Here is a 19,822-nt window from a genome sequence, read left to right as displayed (position 1 = left end):
TATTAGAAGATGATGACTGGGCCGAAGCTGTACAGAGCCCAATAGAGGTGGTAATCAGGGCCAGATTCTGACTAATACAGTTGCGGATCCTACACAGATCCTACTACACTAGTACACTGCTGCACCGAATGGGTCGGATCCCGACAGAGGAGTGCCAAAGAGGGTGCACCTAAAAAGGGACATTCTTTCACATTTTATGGGATTGTCCAGCAATACAGAGATATTGGACTAAAATTGTAAATATTCTAACTGAAGTGCTCGAACAACAGGTCCCGACAGATGCTAGGTGGCACTTATTATGTGTGACCGGAGAACCAACATGGCCTAAATACTCAAAACTATGGCTGCAAGTGGCGGCAACGGTCGCGAAAAGGAATATAGCCAGAACATGGGGGACAGCCCAACCGCCTCTGGTCTCCCAGTGGAAATATATATGGACTGGTGCAGTGCGGCAGAACTAGCGATTTATGAAAGCCGAGGCCACCCTAAGAAATGGGGTAAAATATGGCAAAGGTGGGAAGACGACAGGGGGTTTGGGGGGGCAGTAGGACACCTACGCACGGGGCAGACAGGGATTTAGGATTTCTGTCAATTGCGTTATAATAAGGAATGCACATAAGATTGAAAATGTTAATGTGAACATGTACTTCATTCCAAATATATGATCATGACAACGTAATGCTGACTTTGGTTTAATAAAAAGATTCTTAAAAAAAAATTCTACAAATCCTAGACAAAATTGTAAATTTGTCCCCAAAGATTTTGACGAAAGATGAGACAATGGTATTGCATTTAGGCCTCAAATTTGTTCCAAACAGAAAAACTGATTTTGCCAAACTGAAAATGGAGGCAATACAATTTTTCTGAAATATCTGGCTCAAATCCTTTTTTCAACCAGAGAAATGGCACTGCCACAAAAAAACATGGGTTTTAGCAACAAGTCCAGGTTCATTCCTCCGAAACACGATTCCAAAGGAAGTAGCTGCCTTTGAACAAATAGTTTTATCATCCCTACAACAGTTGGAACAACAGAAGTTCTACGGAAAGAATAACCTCAAACAGGGCGAGAAAATGTCATTCAAGATCTAAAGAATGACGATACCGTAGTAATCAAAGCGGCTGATAAAGGTGGAGCAGTCGTTATTTGGCCAAGTGATATGTACCTGAAGGAGGGCGGAAAACAAGTTTTAAACTATGTCTGGTACGGACAAATTGAAGATCCCACACGAGAATTCCAAAATATGGTTAACATCATCATAAAGGAAGCATTGGATCTAGGAATTATAGGTAAAAAAAGAACATGAATTCCTCACCAAAAAGAACCCAAGAATCCCGGTGATTTACTTCCTCCCCAAGATTTATAAAAATGTATAAAAGAACCACCGGGTAAACCTATAGTAGGACATCATAAATGCGGAAATTGTTCAGTATGTGATACTACAATTAAAGATGCTGAATTCACACATTGGAACACGAAGCGGACATAAAAAGATTTTTCCAATTGCAAGACAAAAAATTTAATTACACAATAGTCTGTCCTTGTCAAAAGTTGCACATTGGAAAAACAAATCAGGAAGTCAGACAGAGACTTGTACAACACAGATCATGGATAAAGAAAAAAGCGGGTACTGCTCCAATGGTTAGCCACTTCATGGGAAGGAACCACAGTGATCGCGACTTTAGATGGACGGTGCTATGTGTCAACAGACACAACCCCAGGGGAGGCGACACCGAATCAACACTCATAAGAAAGGAGGCCTATTTCATTTCAAAATTCAACAGTATAACACAAGGTCTCAATGAAATGTCGGAAATGGGTAAAACATAAGAATACGTCTTTTTTTTAATTTATGAAAGAATTGCAAAAATGTGTTTTTTATGTTGCGCTTTATTCCACACTACTGTGCAAAATAAATATTCGATTTCCCTGTGAGAGGAGTGCCTCCTAAATGAATCCCGACCACGCTACTAAAGAGGTAAAAGCTGCCGCCATACATTCTTGCAGACAGAACTTTTTTACAGACTGAATGCATTATTAATGGTTGCTTCCTTTGTTCAACAGCGCGAAAAAACCGTGCCATTCTATTTCAATTGCCAGAATGGTTACACTGCTTCCATTTGGATACTTTGTTTAAACAAAATGTGACAGCCGATCAAATCCATCCCGACTAATGAGACAACTTCACGTAATTTCACTTCGCTTGGTATGCTTGCTCCAAAATGCAAATCCTTTTCACAATAAGCCTCCCCGTTCCTTCTCAGAACCGATTGATCGGAAACGAGGCCACGAACAAAGTTCGAAAGGTTGAGCTAAAATAAGCGCACACTTCCAACTCTATTACCTAATAAAACGTAGGTTGAGCTTTTCCCTGTGTGCTCCTTTCAAACAGTTCTACAAAGTGAAGCCCGCTGCCTAAAAATACAGTAAATATATGTCTTTGGTTTTCAGCCAGGACTGAATAAACTTCCATTTGCTGGTAAGAAGACTTGATCACATAAACCCAGGTATTTTTTCTTTACTGTCTAGTAGGAAGATGTAGTTAAAAATAAACAGAGTGATTTTGGCTAACGAAGTAATTCTGGAACTTGTATTTTTCCAGAATACATCCAGTCTTAAAGCCCTGAAAAGAGAACCCAGAGAATAATACAGGGACTCGAAATGCGTCGGCGTGTAACCCCTACTGGGATTATCAAATGATAATGGTCTATGCTGAACATTGTCATTGCAAATATTGAATGCCCGCTAGACCCCTAAATTTATTCCCAGTAGCTTGACAGTCTTTGGAGGTTGTTTTGTAAATTTGTGTATACATTGTAACCCAATAGCCGGTCATTGGTTCGAATTATTTGACTGTTATATATATGTAATATGTGTAAGATTACGTTTGATGCATTTTGTTTATATAGTATATGTCTTATAGTCTGTATTCATTATAATTTGCATTAATGTATTGTATCTTGTATCTTTTTGAAAAAGACAGGTCCTTATAATGTCCTACTTTATTAAATGGTTTTCGTTTTTTAAAAAGAGTAATAATATTTTGTAAGACCATTCGAATCGGATAAAGGTCCTAGTCTGTTTAATAGCTAAACAGCAGCAATCAATAGCAGGCCAGGGTCTCTTTCAATTATAAAACTTTATAGGTCCTCCCTGACCTTAAAAAAAAAAAAAAGGATCCAACCAGGGACTCGACCAGGTACACACGCAGCCCTCATCCTACTAGACCTCTCCGCGGCCTTCGACACCGTCTCACACCACACCCTCGCAGCCAGACTGCACGACGCTGGGATACAAGGAACCGCCCTCAACTGGGTCCGATCCTTTCTCTCCGGCAGAACCCAGAGGATCAGACTCCCCCCTTTCATCTCCGAACCCACAGAGATCAACTGCGGAGTACCACAGGGATAATCGCTCAGCCCCACGCTTCAATATCTACATGGCCTCCCTCGCCACCATCGTCAGACAGCATGGGCTCAACATAGTATCTGAAGCCGATGACACCCAACTTATCCTCTCCCTCACGAAGGATCCCGAGGACACCAGGCTCAGCTTCCAGGAAGGAATGAGGGACGTCGCAGCATGGATGAAGGATAGCTGCCTGAAGCTCAACACTGAGAAAACGGAGGTCCTCATCCAGGGACCTGCAACCTCCTCCTGGGACGACACATGGTGGCCCTCCGCCTTCGGGAGTCCTCCCACGCAGACAGACCACGCTCGGAACCTCGGCATCATCCTTGACTCCTCTCTCACCATGACACGCCAGATCAACGCCGTCGCCTCCACCCGCTTTAACTGCCTCCACATCCTCCGAAAGACCTTCAGATGGATCCCCCCGAACACAGAAAAACCCTCACCCACGCACTCATAACCAGCAGACTGGACTACGGAAATGCCCTATTTGCTGGCATCAACAGGACCCTTCTACACAAGCTCCAAACCATCCAGAATGCCACGGCCACACTCGTCCTGGGGAACCCACGGCACAAACACATGACGCAACACCTTCGAGACCTACACTGGCTCCCGGTCGAGAAGAGAATAATCTACAAGCTTCTCACCCACGCCTACAAATCCCTCCACAACATCGGACCCAAATACCTCAACAACAGAGTCGGTTTCCACGCACCCAAAAGAACGCTCCGATCCACCGACCTCGCCCTAACGGCGACACCACGCATCTGCAGAAGCAGAACAGGAGGAAGGGCCTTCTCCTACGTCACAGCCAAAACCTGGAACGACCTCCCGGTCAGCATCAGACGTTCCCCTAACCTGCACATCTTCAGGAAGGACCTCAAGACCTTGCTCTTCGACTGAGCCAGTGCTGCCTGCCCCCGCACCTTGAGACCCTCACGGGTGAGTAGTGCACTTTATAAACCCCTGATTGATTGATTGAACCACCTTGAACCCAGCACCTGTACCCCCCAAGCGGTGCCATACCAGTCCTGGACCCTTGGAAGTGGGTCTGATGGTGCTCTTTCAGCCCAGCTGTGGTCCTGTGGGCAGAACTGATGAAGCCTAACGCATCCCTGACGCCGGATCTAGCATCGCAGCCCATAGTCTCCTAGGAACTACTGGTGCACAATGCATCTTCGACACAGTACTTCACATTGCAAGGCCCTCAACAGCATCCTCAACGACTATGCAGGGCTCCGCATCACAGCCCTGCAGCTTCCTCAAAACCGCCGCTATGCGGATCTCGCAATGCTCCGCAATCAGAATTTAAGGTACATTGTTAAACAGGCCTAACTCGGCCCCTGTAATCTAGCCAATGCTCCATCGTGGTTGGCCTGAACTTGTGTCTTTGTCCCAGTCTGGCGCAACCAGATAACACAAACTGTGGTTTGGTGCTTCTAGGTACTATTTTTACCTATAACTTTGAAATTGCATATCTCTGGTTTTACTGATTAGATTTTTGTCGTTTTGATCTCAAAGAATTTTTTTTTAATGTAACTCTATTTTTGTAGATTGGTGAGGGGTTTTTCATATGTTGTGTTTTCACTTTATTACTTTTGAAGTGCTGCATAAATATATTACACATTGCCTCCAAGTTAAGGCTGACTGTGTTTGTACCAAGCTACCAGAGGGTTGAGCACAGGTTAATTTGGAATTTGCCTGTGACTCATCCTGACAGATTGTGATTGCTGCTTAAGTCAGCTTTCACCCCCTTTCCCCCAACCAGTAACCCAATTTCCTGCAATGTTTCACTGAGGTAAACACTTGCAGCAGATATTGCCTGAGATACACAGGCCACCAGTATGAATCCACAACACAACCTTATCTCCTACTGAGACTAGTAAACTGAGAACCATTATACTGAGCAACCATAAAACCTGTTATTTATAGTGCTTAAAAATAGCAGAAGTTTGATATGCAGCACTATATAAAAAATGTGTTTGTTTTAATCACTAATCCGGCTGCATAATTGTCCTCCAGTTTTATGCATACCATGTACTTTTTTAGGTTATAAAATTTTAATCAAAGTTTCACAACTACACATCAGTACTCAATAATCTGTGATACATATAAAAGATGCAATACTATGGCATGACCCTAACTACACAAGCAAAAGGAGTAAATCAGATAAGAAATGGAGAAAAGGGAAAAGAAAGTGAGACAAAAAAGAAGGAAAAAGTAAAGCTCAATAAATGCAGTAGTATAGCATAGTAACTTAAAGAGCAGGCAAATCACGTGCTAAAAAATAAACATTAGTTCCACTCCAACGCCATTTCTCAGGCTTCAAAAATTTGAACAGTATGAGAAATATCCCAAAATAATTATCAAAACACAAGTATATTAGTGTTTGTGAAGCTGCATGAGTTGTCATCCAGGATGTTACTGCCCCATACAAAGTCTATGGGAACAGGAGGGAGGCAAGAGTTGCAATCACTACTATTTTCAGGGGTCTGCTGGGCAGGGATGGCTCTGCTATGTGTCATTTCAATTTCATCCTGGCTCTCAGATCCCTAGTTTTTGATTTAGGGTTAATTTTAGTAACACAGGGTGCCACGTCCCTCATAGTGGGACCACCTTACATATTTTAGAGGGCGAAAATATTTTGATACAAGCCATATAGCAAACTTTCATCACACACAAGATAAAGAGGAGAAAGGTGTCTTTCTTGTCCTTTGGCCGTGTTAGAGTCAACTTGCGGTGTCTATGTTAATGAATGATGACCATATGTCTGATTTGTCTTTTAGCATGTCTGATTTGTCTTTTAGCTTGCCCGAATTGTCTTTGTGATCCGTTCTTCTGTAGTTGGTAATTGTGGGGAAAGTCAATGCCTCAGGATGCCCTTTTTAGGATTATGCAGTCGCCAGCCATTTCCTTCGGTGGGAGAACAGTTCGGGCATGTCTGTTGTGTCATGTAGTAGGTCTAGTCCGTCTCAGTGCGCTATGTTTAGGTCTGTATTTTCCCTTAGCATGCTACAAACTGAAGTCCAGTTTCTCTTAATGCTTGGACATCGCCAAAGGGCCTGCAGCAGATCACATTCAACAAGTCTGCGTCTCCAGCATTCCAAGGTCTTTAACAGGCCAATGTGGTTAGTTTTTGTAGGAAACAGTACCCGTCTAGTATTATCTTAAAATGGCCTCTCCAATACCTTTGACTGGCACACTAACACTTGTGCTCAGTCTGTGTTTGTGTATTCATTTTGGAGTCATGTTTGTCATTTCTTAAGTAAGTAGGCCCTCATGAGTTTGAAACATAGGTGACTTACTTGTATTCTGTACGGCCTGCATGGCACCCACTTTCATTTCAGCGTAGTTTCAAATATTCTGGAATAGATGATTCTTGGCAATTTAAGGCCGGTCTTCTAAGCAGTTTCATAGATTTTGTATATACTTCTATCTTTTAAGGAGTGGGGAGTAGTGAAATTCATTGACTGTCACTGATCAATTATGTGTATGCCAGCCTCCTTCCATATGCTCCAATTGATAGGTCACTCCTTACAGAGATTCCTGTATTAGCCAACATGGGTGCATGTGGCTGGATTGTTGCATCCCTCCCTAGTGTTTTATGTAATGCCAGCCAGGTTTTACCATGGCTTGAATTATTGACATTTTGGTAAGTGCTGCAGGGGTTTTGGAGGCATATAGTAACTGTAATCTTAGATCACTTTTGGTGGGGTCTTTTTCTATCTTCACCCACAATGGGATATCTTTAGTCCCTGCTAGCCCTACTTGCAGCGGTGCTCATTTTGTTTATTTATTGGGCTGCAGGAGCATGAACTTTCAGGGGCACACATGACATTGTAATGTTGTAAAAGTGTCTTAAATAACTAGATAATTTATGTGATGTGTCTTTCTCTGGCGGCAGCACAGATGGGAGGAGGGCACCCATGCGGAATGTACTGTAGTCCTATCACCCACTAATTCCATTATTGACTTCTGAGGGCAGGTTTGTGTTTGAGGGGAGCATGGGATACCTAGGGCAACACTAATCTACTTGGATTTTCAGGCCTGGCTTGACGGTGCAACTGTCACCTGAACATATGATATAAACAAAAAACAACTTTCCGAGTACTACTGAGAGTGGGGGAATAAGCTCCATCCATGTTTGTTCCCCTGAGTACAGGATGTGATCGGGACGAATTTGTCTGATACCATTAACAAGTCTGCTTGTTTTGCACTTTTTGGCTTTTGGTAAGGCTTATACTTAATGTGAAAAGCATATGTTAAAGTCAATAGGCATTTAGTTGTTGATTGTTATTACTCTATATGAAAGCCTACCAAGAGGTATTTTGTTACCTGGAATCTCACAGATTACCATAGTAGGAAGTGGTTTTGGTGTTGATTACCCCGTGTGACAAACCATACATATAGAAGGATTGATCTGTGAGAATCCTTGTTAGGCTGTCTTAGAAGAGGCAGTATTTTGCTTAGCCAACTCTAATTTGGCATTCCTTTCTAACGTTATGACTGGCTGTCCATTGATTGCCTTGTGGAAAAGTTTATGCTCAAAACTGTAGACAGCTGGTTATGGTGACAAGCTATAGGCACGATTGGTGCTCCAAGAAATGTTATATCCAATGCCATAGGCCGGGTCTGCATATGATGAACATTTCATTTATGACAAAGGCAGTTGGTCTAGCTTATTGTGAAAAACATTGGTCACAGCCAGTAAGCCTTTAACAGTTGGTTCTTTTCACATTGTGCGACAGGCGACATGGAATCTCACAGATTACGATAGAAGGCAAGGTTTTTGGCGTTGGCCTCCCACTCTGACAAATCCTGGAGGGTTTCACTGTGACAATTCTGGTTAGGCTCTTTTGAGAGAAACTGTGCATTGTTTTGCAAGCTGTATTCTATGGATTTAGAATTTCATAACAGTATGCATGATGGTTGCTAGTTTATGTACACTTCCATAGCCCAGTGTTTATTCATAAAGTTTTATATATCGCGAACATGACCCTAGAGGGTATCAGAGCGCTTTACAATAAATACACTGTTTTAAAACATTAGATGATTGGGGTAATAGACATACAGTCCATATTCAACAGTCAAAACAAAAGAGGTAGACAGTGGTATATAGGATAACATATGTGGCTAACAGTCACGCATGAATTAAAGTCTTAGGGTGTGAATTTGTTCATTAGAAGCATTTTTACTTCTTTTTTGAAGGAGGAAGAGATTCTACGTACATCTGGAGGTAAGGAGTTCCAAATCTTCGGTGCGATACCTGAGAATGTAATGTTTAAAACCAATAGTAAAAGTTAAGTGCTTCTTTGGTCCACTGTTAAAAGTCATGCTAGATTTCATAGGTTTGATCTGTTTATTGTGAAACGTTATAACAAAGTCAATTGGCCTGATTGTGAAACGTTATAACGAAGCCAATTGGCCTGACCTACTTATTATGAAAAGCATGTGTTAAAGAGAACAGGCTTTTATGGATGGTTATTACCCTGTGATAAAGCCTATAGGCAGGTATTTTGTTACATGGAATTTCACAGATTGCCGTACTAGACAAGGGCTTTAGTGTTGGCGATACACCTGAACAAACCGTGGGGATCAGAGGAATGCACTACAATAATCCTTCGGAGGCTATCTCTGGAGAGACAGTATTTTGCTTTGCCAACTGTAATTCTCTATACTTTTGTACTTTTATGACTGTATGGCAGATGGTTGCCTTATAGAAAGCTTATGCTCAGTACAGTAGGCTTGAGTTGGTGATGGTGACATGCCAATAATAAAGGCTATAGATCCAATTGTTTATTATGAAAGTGTACAATAAAGTCAGTAGCTACAGCATATTAACTGTGAAAAGCATATGGTACGGTCTATAGGCATTTAAGGGTGGCTTTTTATTAATCTGAATACAAGAATACAGATATGGTGTTGGTTGCCCCCTCTGACAAACCAGAATTATAGAAAATGTGTACTGTGAGAATCCTTGCTTAGCCCTGTTAGGAGAGATGGTAGTTTGCTTTGCCTGCTGTAATTTTGTATGCATTTTCAGTTTTATGACTGTATGCCTGATGACTGCCTTGTGGGAAAGATTAAGCTTAGTATAGTAGGCCAGTGTTGGTTACGGTGACAAGCCAATGACATCAAAAGTCTTAATTGGTGAGTCGGTAAATGGTATGCCAGATGCCATAGATCTGACCTGTGTATTCTGAAAACTTATTACAAAGGCAGTAAGTCTGAGCTATTTATTGTGAATAGTGCACATTAAGTCCAATAGGTCTCTAGCAGTAGATTGTTGTCATATTACGTTACAGTCAATAGAAGGTTAGTTGGTTACATGTAACCTCACAAATGACCATAGTGGGCAAAGGTTTTGCTGTTGATCACCCACTCAAACCAACCCATAGAGCAGAATGTCACTGTGCGGATTCTTGTTAGGCCCTATTGAGAGGAGCTGTATCAGTGGCGGCTCCTCCGCTAAGGCGGAGGAACATGGTCCAACTGCTGTGCAGCAGCTCAATAAAGCTCGAGGTTGTCATCATTTCATTTTGTCCTGCTGCAGCAGCTCTGCGAGGCAGGCGGGCGGGCTGCTTTGACACAGGAACAGGGGGAGTGGCAAGCATATTTTGCAAGTGTGCATGAATGTTTGGTCGACCGCCTGGGGCCGGCCAAACATTCATGCGCACTTCCCATGTTCTCCACCCAGGCTGCATTACAGCTTGGGTGGAGAACATGCCCAGGGGCTCCCATTCCCTGGTCGAGTGCCGAATCGCGGCACTCAGACCAATCACAATGCTGTGATATTACTAATTTTACAACTCTGTGCATGATGGCCACCAGTTTATGCACACTTCAGTAAGCCTGTGTTGTATATTGTGCCAAGCCAATGGCAAAGACTAGTGGCCTGATCGGTTTACTAGGGAAAGTTATGTCAGATTTCTTAGGTGTCTTCTGTTTATAAGAACAAGTTATGACCAAGTAAGTAGGCCTTACTTATTGTGAAGAGCATGAGTTTAAGGCAATGGGCTTTTAAGGGTGAATTGTTATTATACTGTGCTAAAGCCTGTAGGCAGGTATGTTTTACGTGGAATCTCAAATTATTGTGGTAGGCCGATGTTTTGGTGACCCACCCGAACAAGCCATGGGGGATAGGCAAATTGCACAGTGAAAATCCTTATTAGGCACTGTTAGTAGGCATTTGATGTTGTTTCGTCAATTGCTTTTTGTACATGTTTGTAATTGCATTTTGGTATACCGGATGGTTGCCTTGTGGAAAGGCTTATAACCAACATAGTAGGTCTGACTTTGCCATGGTGACAGGCCTATGGTAGACCGCTGGAGGCCTCGTTGGTTCACTAGAAATAAATCTCTCCTATGCCATAGATCTGATCTGTTTAATATGAAAAGTAATGATAAACGCAGTATGCCTAACATATTGATTGTGAAACCATATGTGAAAGTCAATTGGTATTTAAAGGTGAATTGATATTTCTCTGTATTAAAGCATACACATAGGTATTTTGTTAGATGAAATGTCACAGATTACCTTTGTTGGAAAGGATTTTGGAGTTGGTTACCGCCTCTGACAAACCCTAGGAGGAGAAGATTTGCACTGCATGATTCTTGCCAGAATTTCTTCTTAGCCGTTTGCCAGATCTTGTAACAACGAAATCATTATAGAATACATCCATCCATAGATATCCAAACAGATACATAGAGGGCCTTTGGGTCAGCTCTGTTCTGCCATTGGTCTGTCTGAGTGTCATTTACTCTCGACTTCCATCCATGACAGTGTAGCGCGTGAGGTAATGGTTCAGTCCATAAAACGTCATCTCTTGCACTGTGAAGAATGGCACTCTCTGATCACGTGTACATCCACTTAAAATGAGTGTACTTCAGTGTCAGTACTGTTTGGCCAGTCCTTTTTAGTTTGTTTTCCTTTTATAGTTCGCCTCTCATTTGTTTGCTTCTCATCCCCTAAGTGCTTTTACCTAGATAAACTGGTCTTGAGGACTATAGCAGCTTTCCTGACTAAGGTGGTGAACCCTTTCCAACTGAGCAGTCCATCACCCTTCCTACATTTTTTCCACCACCCCATCCAATTAGGAAGCACAGGGAGAGAGTACATCGGCTTGACCCTAGGAGGGCAGTCAGTTATTAGACTGGATGAGGGAAACTAGGTTTGATGGCCAGCTCATTGAGGCAAATGTAGGAGGCAAAAAGGGTAAGGTGGTCAAGTAGAAGGCCTAGTCATGCTGGATCGTACTATGCATCCAAATATGTTATGCCCTTAGCCAAGGAGGACGGCTAGAGGAAATCCATGCTCATTTCACCAGAGTTAAGTCTTCAACTTCAGCAATTGCCAGGGGGTTCCAGTGGTGGAGAACTGTTGTGCGACAACTTGAGCTTCCTTTCACACTTTGGAAAAGCATTACTACGTGGACTCGGAATGGAAGACCAATGTGGTCATTCAATGTTGCAGGATATCCTCATCTGACCTCTTCTTCAGACCCACCATCTAGGAGGAGGTACTGCTACGGCATCTATTTAAAATAGAGGAATTTGCAGGCAGTAGTATCCACAGAACAAATAACTACTAACCTTTGGTAAGGATCTTTCCGCTGGATACTCTAGCTACCTGCGGATTCGTCACCAATGGTACCAACCTCCCCATTCTTAGGACAGCTGGCCACTGACATTAACAAGATTCTAAGTTAGTTTGTTGCACTGCACATCCACGTTCGGTATGATGCTATGTTGGCTCGGTCTCCAAGGTCTGGGAAAAAATGGACGATGAACTGATTTTGGTGCACTGGGGTGGCACTGTAAGACTCCAGTGATGTCACACCGGCACAGTTTACGAAGTAAAGATGGAGCCAGCACCACCTACCTGTGGAAGAGTGCTATGGCAAACGTGTCGGGATCCAATATGTTGCCCGGGGATATTCAATATGTGAGAAATCTACAAGTAGATAGAAGATCCACCAGAAAGACAGTTACTGACAGTAAGTAACTTTCTTTGAGCCTTCAATTTAGGGCTCTTTCACTCGAGCTACTGCATCCCTCTTGATTCCCCCTCCACTGGACCCTTTGTTCTCTGGTCATTCAGAGCAGCCGAAGAAGCACACCTTGACAACACCTATCTCTTCATTAGCTCAAATGTATCTTTGCTCTCTCACCCTTGTATCTCACTTGGGTGTATCCAACATGTACAAATGCCATTTCTCCTTGTAATTTACCTTGTTGCAGTCTCACTCATCATCAATCTGTCTCACCCATGTCCACTTGTAACATCTCAGACTATTTTTGCACCTTTGCCCCAAATTTAATTGTGCGAGAAAGTTTTGTTAGAATGGATATTCATGCAAGTAAATTTCTACATTAAATAATTGCAGTTAAAGAAGCCTACGGTATATGAAAGTGATAGAGAACAGCAGAAATTAACCAGCATTATTTTGGAAAGTAATTGACATGACAAAGTTTCTTTCCAACGGGTTGGGCAATTAATAATCCAGGTTTAATAATACAAATAGCAACTAAAACATTTACCAAACGTACGTTTTTTTCACTGTAAAAAAAGAAAGCCGACCTTCAGGGCTTTGGTCATTAGTAACAATTATTGTTCCTGAGCCCCTACTGATTTCAGGGAGGCATTTAAGAATGTTGGTAGGCAAGGCCCTCTTACGCAGCAGAATAATTGAGATGTGTTCAGATGAGAAAGGGTACTCTTTAACCATATGTTGTAAAAGGGGTTTGCCTGTCCCGCAATATTTCCTCCAAGATGGCTCACCTTATAAGCATTTTTCATTTTGGGAGGAGGCCCATCACGAAGACTCTTCATTGCTTGAACAGGAGAGTCGCTGAAATATGGAGGTTCACCATCAACCATCTCTATCACCATAATGCCAAGAGACCAAATATCCACCTGCAGGGAACACATTACCATCAAACACCCTCTGTTAAAAAGAGCCAGTATTACCAAATCATCTCTGCTTCATGTGAGTTCACAGATCCTTAAATAATAAAGCATGCAGTTTAGGCGGTAAGGCATGCATTGTGGTAGACACATGGGATGGGCACTAACAGAAAATTAGAATAGAACCAAACAGCCACATGTCATCAGCTAGGCTATTTACGAGAAGGTGGACTCAACAAACAAACACTTTAACAACAGCAGTGCAATTGCTTGTTTTTGGGGGCTACTGGCTCCCACTCACCAATTCCTACAGCAACATTGGAAGTTCAGAGGATCAGAGATCAAGAGGCCTTGTCTATCACCAGATGCAACCCTTGCAGCATGTCTGCCAGCCAGCCCAGCCGTTGTGTGGCTTCAAAGGCAGAAATGGTGGGAGGGGGACGTGGTCACCAGCAGATGCAGCAGTCCGCCTCCTCTTCGCATGGCACCAATACCGCCAAGCCACTTTAGTTTCCCCTCAAGAGCCATTTGAGGCAGGATTCAACATCACCTTTCAAGCCGGTTTGTAATTACTGCAAACCAGTGGATCCATCAGATGATTTAATTTGGTTAGGTCCTAACTTTCTCAACTCCTTCCCTCTACATTCCTCCAGTTTTCACTCAAACATCACAGATCAAGCCAATAGTCTGTCCCGATAAGTGCTGCTCTTGCCTAGCCAAGAGCATGGATGATAAAGTGCCCAAAACAGATAGGAGTACAGGATACTACTTTCGATACTTCCTGGACCCCAAGAAGGATGGGCAATAAGACTGATTTTGCCCTAAGGCTGCTGAATGCTTTTTCTCAGGCAGAAGAAAGTACAAATCCTGATGCTTAGACAGGTTCTGTTAACTTTGGCTCGGAGGACTGGATGGGGTCCTTGGATCTGGAGGATGTGTGCTTCCATGTGCCAGTCCTGTAATTCTAGTAGAGGTCTCTCCACTTTGTGGTGGGGTCAATTTGTTTTAATTTCACTGTCCTGCTTTTCAGCCGTACCTCAGCTTCTAGGATTTTCACAAAGGTCACATCGGTGGTAGTGGCCTATCTTCGCAGGTCAGTGATACATTTAATCCCATGCCTCGATGACTGTCTCTTAACAACTGGTTGGTCTCAGCTATTTGGGGACCACTTGGAAGCATTGTATTGTGTTTGTCCAGCCTGGGCTTCTCTATAAAATGAACCTCAATCCCATCTTCACTCAGTGCAGAGAGTTAACTTTCCAGTGGCCATGCTGAGCACAGTGGCTTTGAAGGACTATGCCGCCCAACAATAAGTATGGGATATTCAAGTTATGATGTTGATGCTTCAGGCGAAAACGTTTGTTCCTGCCCTAATGGGTCTGAAACTTCTTGGGATCCTGGCCCACTGCATTCTGCGGGTACCATGCGCCATCAGTGACACTTTGAACTCTAATGTTGCCAGCACTGGGGATGGCATTCAGACAGCCTCTGCATATCAAACAAAGTGACACAGGATCCAATTGTAGATGGCAGATACAAACCTGACATGCAGTACACTGTTTTCTTTGTCCCAAAGTTCATGGTGGTGACAGAAGTATTATCTTTGAAGTGGCCAAAACAAATGGACGACAGGAGTATCATGACCCTCTGGACTCGCACAGAGCAGTGCCATCTCATCAAACTTCTGGAGCAGTTGGTTCTGGTGGCTCCGAATTGGGCCAGGAGCGTTTGGTACTCAGAACTGCAGACTCCCAGCATCTGCCTGCCTAATAAGATTTCTCTTTGGGAGAATCGGCTGGCCCAGCAACAGGGCATGTGTTCCACGCAAACCTCCACAATCTAAGTCTTCATGACTGGAGAACAAGTGGAACCAGTTATGATGGATCGATCTGCCATCAGAGGTTGTTGATGTCATTGTAGCTGCTCGCTGCCCTTACGCAAACCCCACTTAGGCGGTTGATCCAAATTTCACACCTAGTGCGAGCAGAAGCAGGTTGTCCCTCTACAACCCAAGTTGTCTGATGTGCTTTTTCATGCATGTGATTGGCTTAGCAAGCTTTTCCGGTGAGCACTTTAAGGTTACTTGTAAGCCCTCTCATCCTTTCTTTGTTTGCCTGCTCAGCCCTCTTTATTGTAATCACCCATTGTGATGCAGGTCTCAAATAGACATTTGCACGTTTCCACCTGCCCTATTCACTACCCCACAGGGGGGACCTCTATTTAATCCAGACATTCTCAATTTGGGCTCCTTTCGAGCCTCCTCTTAGCTGTACCCTGAGACTGCTGACTCTGAACACAGAGTTCCTCTTTGCAGCGCATCAGCAAGCTGCAGGCATGGTCAGTCCAGCCATGGTATACTGCCAACATCTCTGACACAATGGCACTTAGGATTTGTGGATCCTTTCTTCAGAAAGTGATGTCACCCTTTCATGTGGGACAGTCCATCCCGCTCCCTGCATTCTTCTCTCACCCTCATACCACTAAAGAGGAGAGGCTGCAAAATATGATGTGTGTTTCCTCAAAGCATAAGCTGCAATCAATGACTGTGCGACCTAATTTGGGGGACTCAAGTTTAATCATGGGGAGAGGAAATGGGCCGACTTTGGACCTGGGGAACGAGGTTTGAATCTTGCATCAGCTCAACATCCTGTGGTTCTGGGCAAATCCCAACTCTCCCCCTACCTAAAAAATGAATGTGACCCTGTGTAATGTAACTGGTGCATGTGTAAAGTGCTTCCTTCGGGTCAAGTGTGCGCTATATAAAACTACAAACAAACCAAATGTGGATTACTTGCACTCCAATTTTAATAAGTGGATTTGCTTACCACTGATCTTCTGGATTCACACTCCAAAGTAAATAAAGAAACCTCCCAAGCCCAGAAAGAGGACATTCTCCAAAATGGCCAGAAAAGCCCCACTGATGGGTAGACAAGAGCTCGTTCACAAGATTACGCGAGTTGTCTGCAGCACAAAAATCGGTTGATGCATAATAAACACTGATGCAGGGATTTCCCTACTTGAAATCAGGAAGAATTGTAATTTCTCTTTGAAAGACACGGAGCCAAGCTCCTGCAGATTATATGCATATGACTGCCTCAATTAAATGAATGCCATTCATATCAGAAGAAACTGATCAACAACAAACTCTTTCACCTATAGTGAACACTATTGCTAGTGTACCTCTGTGCTGTAGGGTGATCGCGTAATCACTTCAGGCGCCATCCAATATGGCGTCCCCACCAGGGACTTCCTTTTTGGCACATCTTTACTGATCTGAGCGCAGAATCCAAAGTCGGAGAGCTTTACCTGTAAGCAAACAGATACAGATATAAACAGCTGGTGCACAAAGTGGATAAGAGGAGCGGGGGAGGGGGATAGTTGGAAAAAATATTGAGTGATGAAGAAAAGAGCGTATATAGCAGGAGCTACATATAGCAGGAGCTACAGTTTTTACTTTCATCGGGTTGTGGGTGGGCTGGGTGGTCTACAGGCACTATGAAAGACTAATGCATAACGCACCAGTCTAAGTTTCGAATTGATCATTCCTTAGATAGGGTTTATTACACATTTCATTTTTGGATTGCAGACTTCTTACCTTTACCAATAATGCTTCGGTGAATTGGTAGTTGGTGAAGTGTAGAATGAAGAAGTAAATTGATGAAATATAAAAATAAACAGATGGGTATTGAGGGACAGAAGAGATTAAATGAATAAAGTGGTGGTCCGAGAAAAAGGAAAGGCAAAGACGACAGCTAATGAGGAGACCATGACAGCATGGACAAATTCTGAGAAAATAGAGAAAAGGAGAAACAAATATTCAGAGGGGAAAGGAAGACGTTGAGACAGAGAAGGGCAGACAGAAAGAAAGAAAGAAGCAGAGGCAAGGTGTGTGGAGCAAGGGCATTAATTACGGAACCTCCTGAGGCACAGCCGGGAGAAGTTAGAATTTTGCGCAGCTCTTCATTTTAAAAACTGCATTTCTGTGTTTTTAACTTGCACCCACCTTCACTCCCTGACACACGAGTACAGTGTGCAGGCACCCTTCTGCATCAAAAACGAGCGCTAGAAACGGCCGAAATCGCCGATCCACTTCTCCCGTCATTGTCCTCGTTGCGACAGGGACACGCCCACTTCGAGGCCACGCCCCCTGCAAGCCCTTCAAATAGCGCGCTGATCACTAGCGCGGCAGATTAATTACGGAACCTCCTGAGGCACAGCCGGGAGCAGTTAGAATTTTGCGCAGCTCTTCATTTTAAAAACTGCATTTCTGTGTTTTTAACTTGCACCCACCTTCACTTCCTGACACACGAGTACAGTGTGCAGGCACCCTTCTGCATCAAAAACGAGCGCTAGAAACGGCCGAAATCGCCGATCCACTTCTCCCGCCATTGTCCTCGTTGCGACAGGGACACGCCCACTTCGAGGCCACGCCCCCTCACTTTATACATGTGTATCTACCGGAAGCGCAACGGACGAGCGCAGCGGGCGCGCCGATTGCGCGCCAAAGGCGCGCTTAAGGCAAGCTCGTCTGCGCTCGTCCGCGATCATGACGCGACCGGAGCCGGTTCCCCTGCCCGATTCACCAGCACTACCCCCACAATCCATTCTCGGACCATGTTGCAGTCTCTGAGACCCTCTCCTTGCCCTACCTGCCTCTGGTCTATCCCGGACGCCCAGAGCCACGTTTACGTATGTGAAACCTGCCAGTTCTCACTACCCTCTCTGGACTCAACTCTTGGCCCGGCCCTCGCTCGGTGCTCTGCTTCCTCTTATGGAGCCGACCCTTCTTTCGCCCTCAGAGCGGCACTGATTAACTGCAGGTCTCTGAACAAACATGCTATCGACATCTGGCAGTCCCTCCAGGACAACAACTGGGATCTGCTTTTCTTAACTGAAACCTGGTTGAATGAGACCACTAACCCCACCATCACTCTTGCCTTACCGGACGGCTACAGCATCGCCTGCGCCAATAGACCTAACGGTAAACAGGGGGGTGGAGTTGCCTTAATCCATAAATCCAAATGGACGGCTTCCTTCCCTACATATGACCCTATTGACTGCATAGAGGGTCTACCTTTTACTATCCATTTTTCCTCGTCCACCTCCTGCTCTGGAATACTTATCTACCGCCCTCCCCATTCCAACCTCTCCTACCTGCCGGCCTTGACGGATTACATCATTCAGCTTAGCACTCGCTACACCAACTTCACTGCTTTAGGAGATTTTAACCTTCACGTAAACGATGAATCATGTTCGCACAGCAATAATTTTATTTCTACACTGGCGACCTGCAATCTAGAGCAAAATATAGATTCCCCCACTCACAAAGCGGGACATACCCTTGACCTGATTTGTTCCAACCTACCTAGCATTCTGGTAGCCTCTCCCATCCCGGTCACCTGGTCAGACCACTTTCTCATCCCTTTTGAGATCGTCATCTCCCGCTCTATCAGACCTACCATCGCCCCCAAAGTATCAGGCAGAAACTGGAGTCGTATCACTCTTGAAACGCTCCAGGAACACCAAAATAATTTTCTACCCTCCCCATCATCTGATCCGGATGGTGGTATTGACCATTTCGACGCCTGGATCGGCCAAGCCCTAGAGGCTATGGCCCCTCTCAAACCCATCAAAACCTACAGGGCCACACCATCCGCACCCTGGTACTCTGACATGCTTCGCCTGAAAAAGGCATCATGCAAAGCCCTCGAACGCTCCTGGAGGCAGATCTATTCCCTCGACAGTAAAATCACCTATAAAACAGCTCTCAAAGAATACCGCAGAATGATTGAGGATCATAAAAGGGACTTCCTGGCTTCCAGAATTAAACATGCCAGTAACGGCGCCAGGGAGATTTTCAACATAGTCAGATCCTTCACGGACCCCAGCGCTCTGACTCGAACTCAACCAGCCTCCCAGTCTCTGTGTGATAAACTTTCACAATTCTTTGAGGAAAAAATCCAGGCTATTTACTCCTCCTTTCCCATCACCAGTAGTGAAGGGTCGGTTGAGGAATCTACTACGTACCCGCTACAGTCACCCTCATTGCTAGAATTTGCAGATATCTCTGAGGCTGACACACTGGTAGAATTACTCAACTGTAAATCTGGCTCCCCTAAGGACCCTTTGCCAGCCAAACAATATAAAAAACTGGCACCCCTGCTCAATCCATTCCTTAATCATATCTGGAACAAATCCATGAGAACGGGCATTTTTCCCGCAAAATGGAAGCATGCGTCCCTAGTCCCCATCCTTAAGAAGCCTGATCTTGACCCAGATAACCCTAGTAACTATAGGCCCATCTCTCTCCTGCCTGCCCCAGCTAAGATTCTGGAAAAACTGGTGCACGCCCAGCTTGCCAACTACATCGAATCCCATGGGCTCCTGCATGACTCTCAGCACGGCTTTCGATCGGGCCACAGCACGGAGTCGGCCCTTGTCGAAATGGCTGACTCTGTGAGATGGACCCTGGATCGAGGGTCGAGGGCGGTGTTAGTGCTGCT

At 44.3% G+C, this 19,822-nt stretch overlaps 1 protein-coding gene across 13 annotated transcripts in view; it reads right to left on the bottom strand.

Annotated features, from left to right (window-relative positions):
- Positions 1–19,822, bottom strand: part of PAK6 (p21 (RAC1) activated kinase 6) — a 345,174-nt gene that overhangs the window by 7,670 nt on the left and 317,682 nt on the right. For all 13 annotated transcript variants that reach the window (XM_085626908.1, XM_085626899.1, XM_085626897.1 and 10 more), the window contains 2 exons: positions 16,500–16,625; positions 13,194–13,328 (listed from right to left, as the gene is read on the bottom strand). In XM_085626908.1, the coding sequence (XP_085483034.1) occupies positions 13,194–13,328; positions 16,500–16,625 (261 nt within the window). The remainder of the gene's footprint in view (positions 1–13,193; positions 13,329–16,499; positions 16,626–19,822) is intronic.

This window comes from Triturus cristatus, chromosome 9 (genome assembly GCF_964204655.1).
Source record: "Triturus cristatus chromosome 9, aTriCri1.1, whole genome shotgun sequence".
Classification (NCBI taxonomy): Eukaryota; Metazoa; Chordata; class Amphibia; order Caudata; family Salamandridae; genus Triturus; species Triturus cristatus.
The sequence above is the reverse complement of the archived record's forward strand: the minus strand, read 5'-3'. Positions and strand labels throughout refer to the sequence as shown.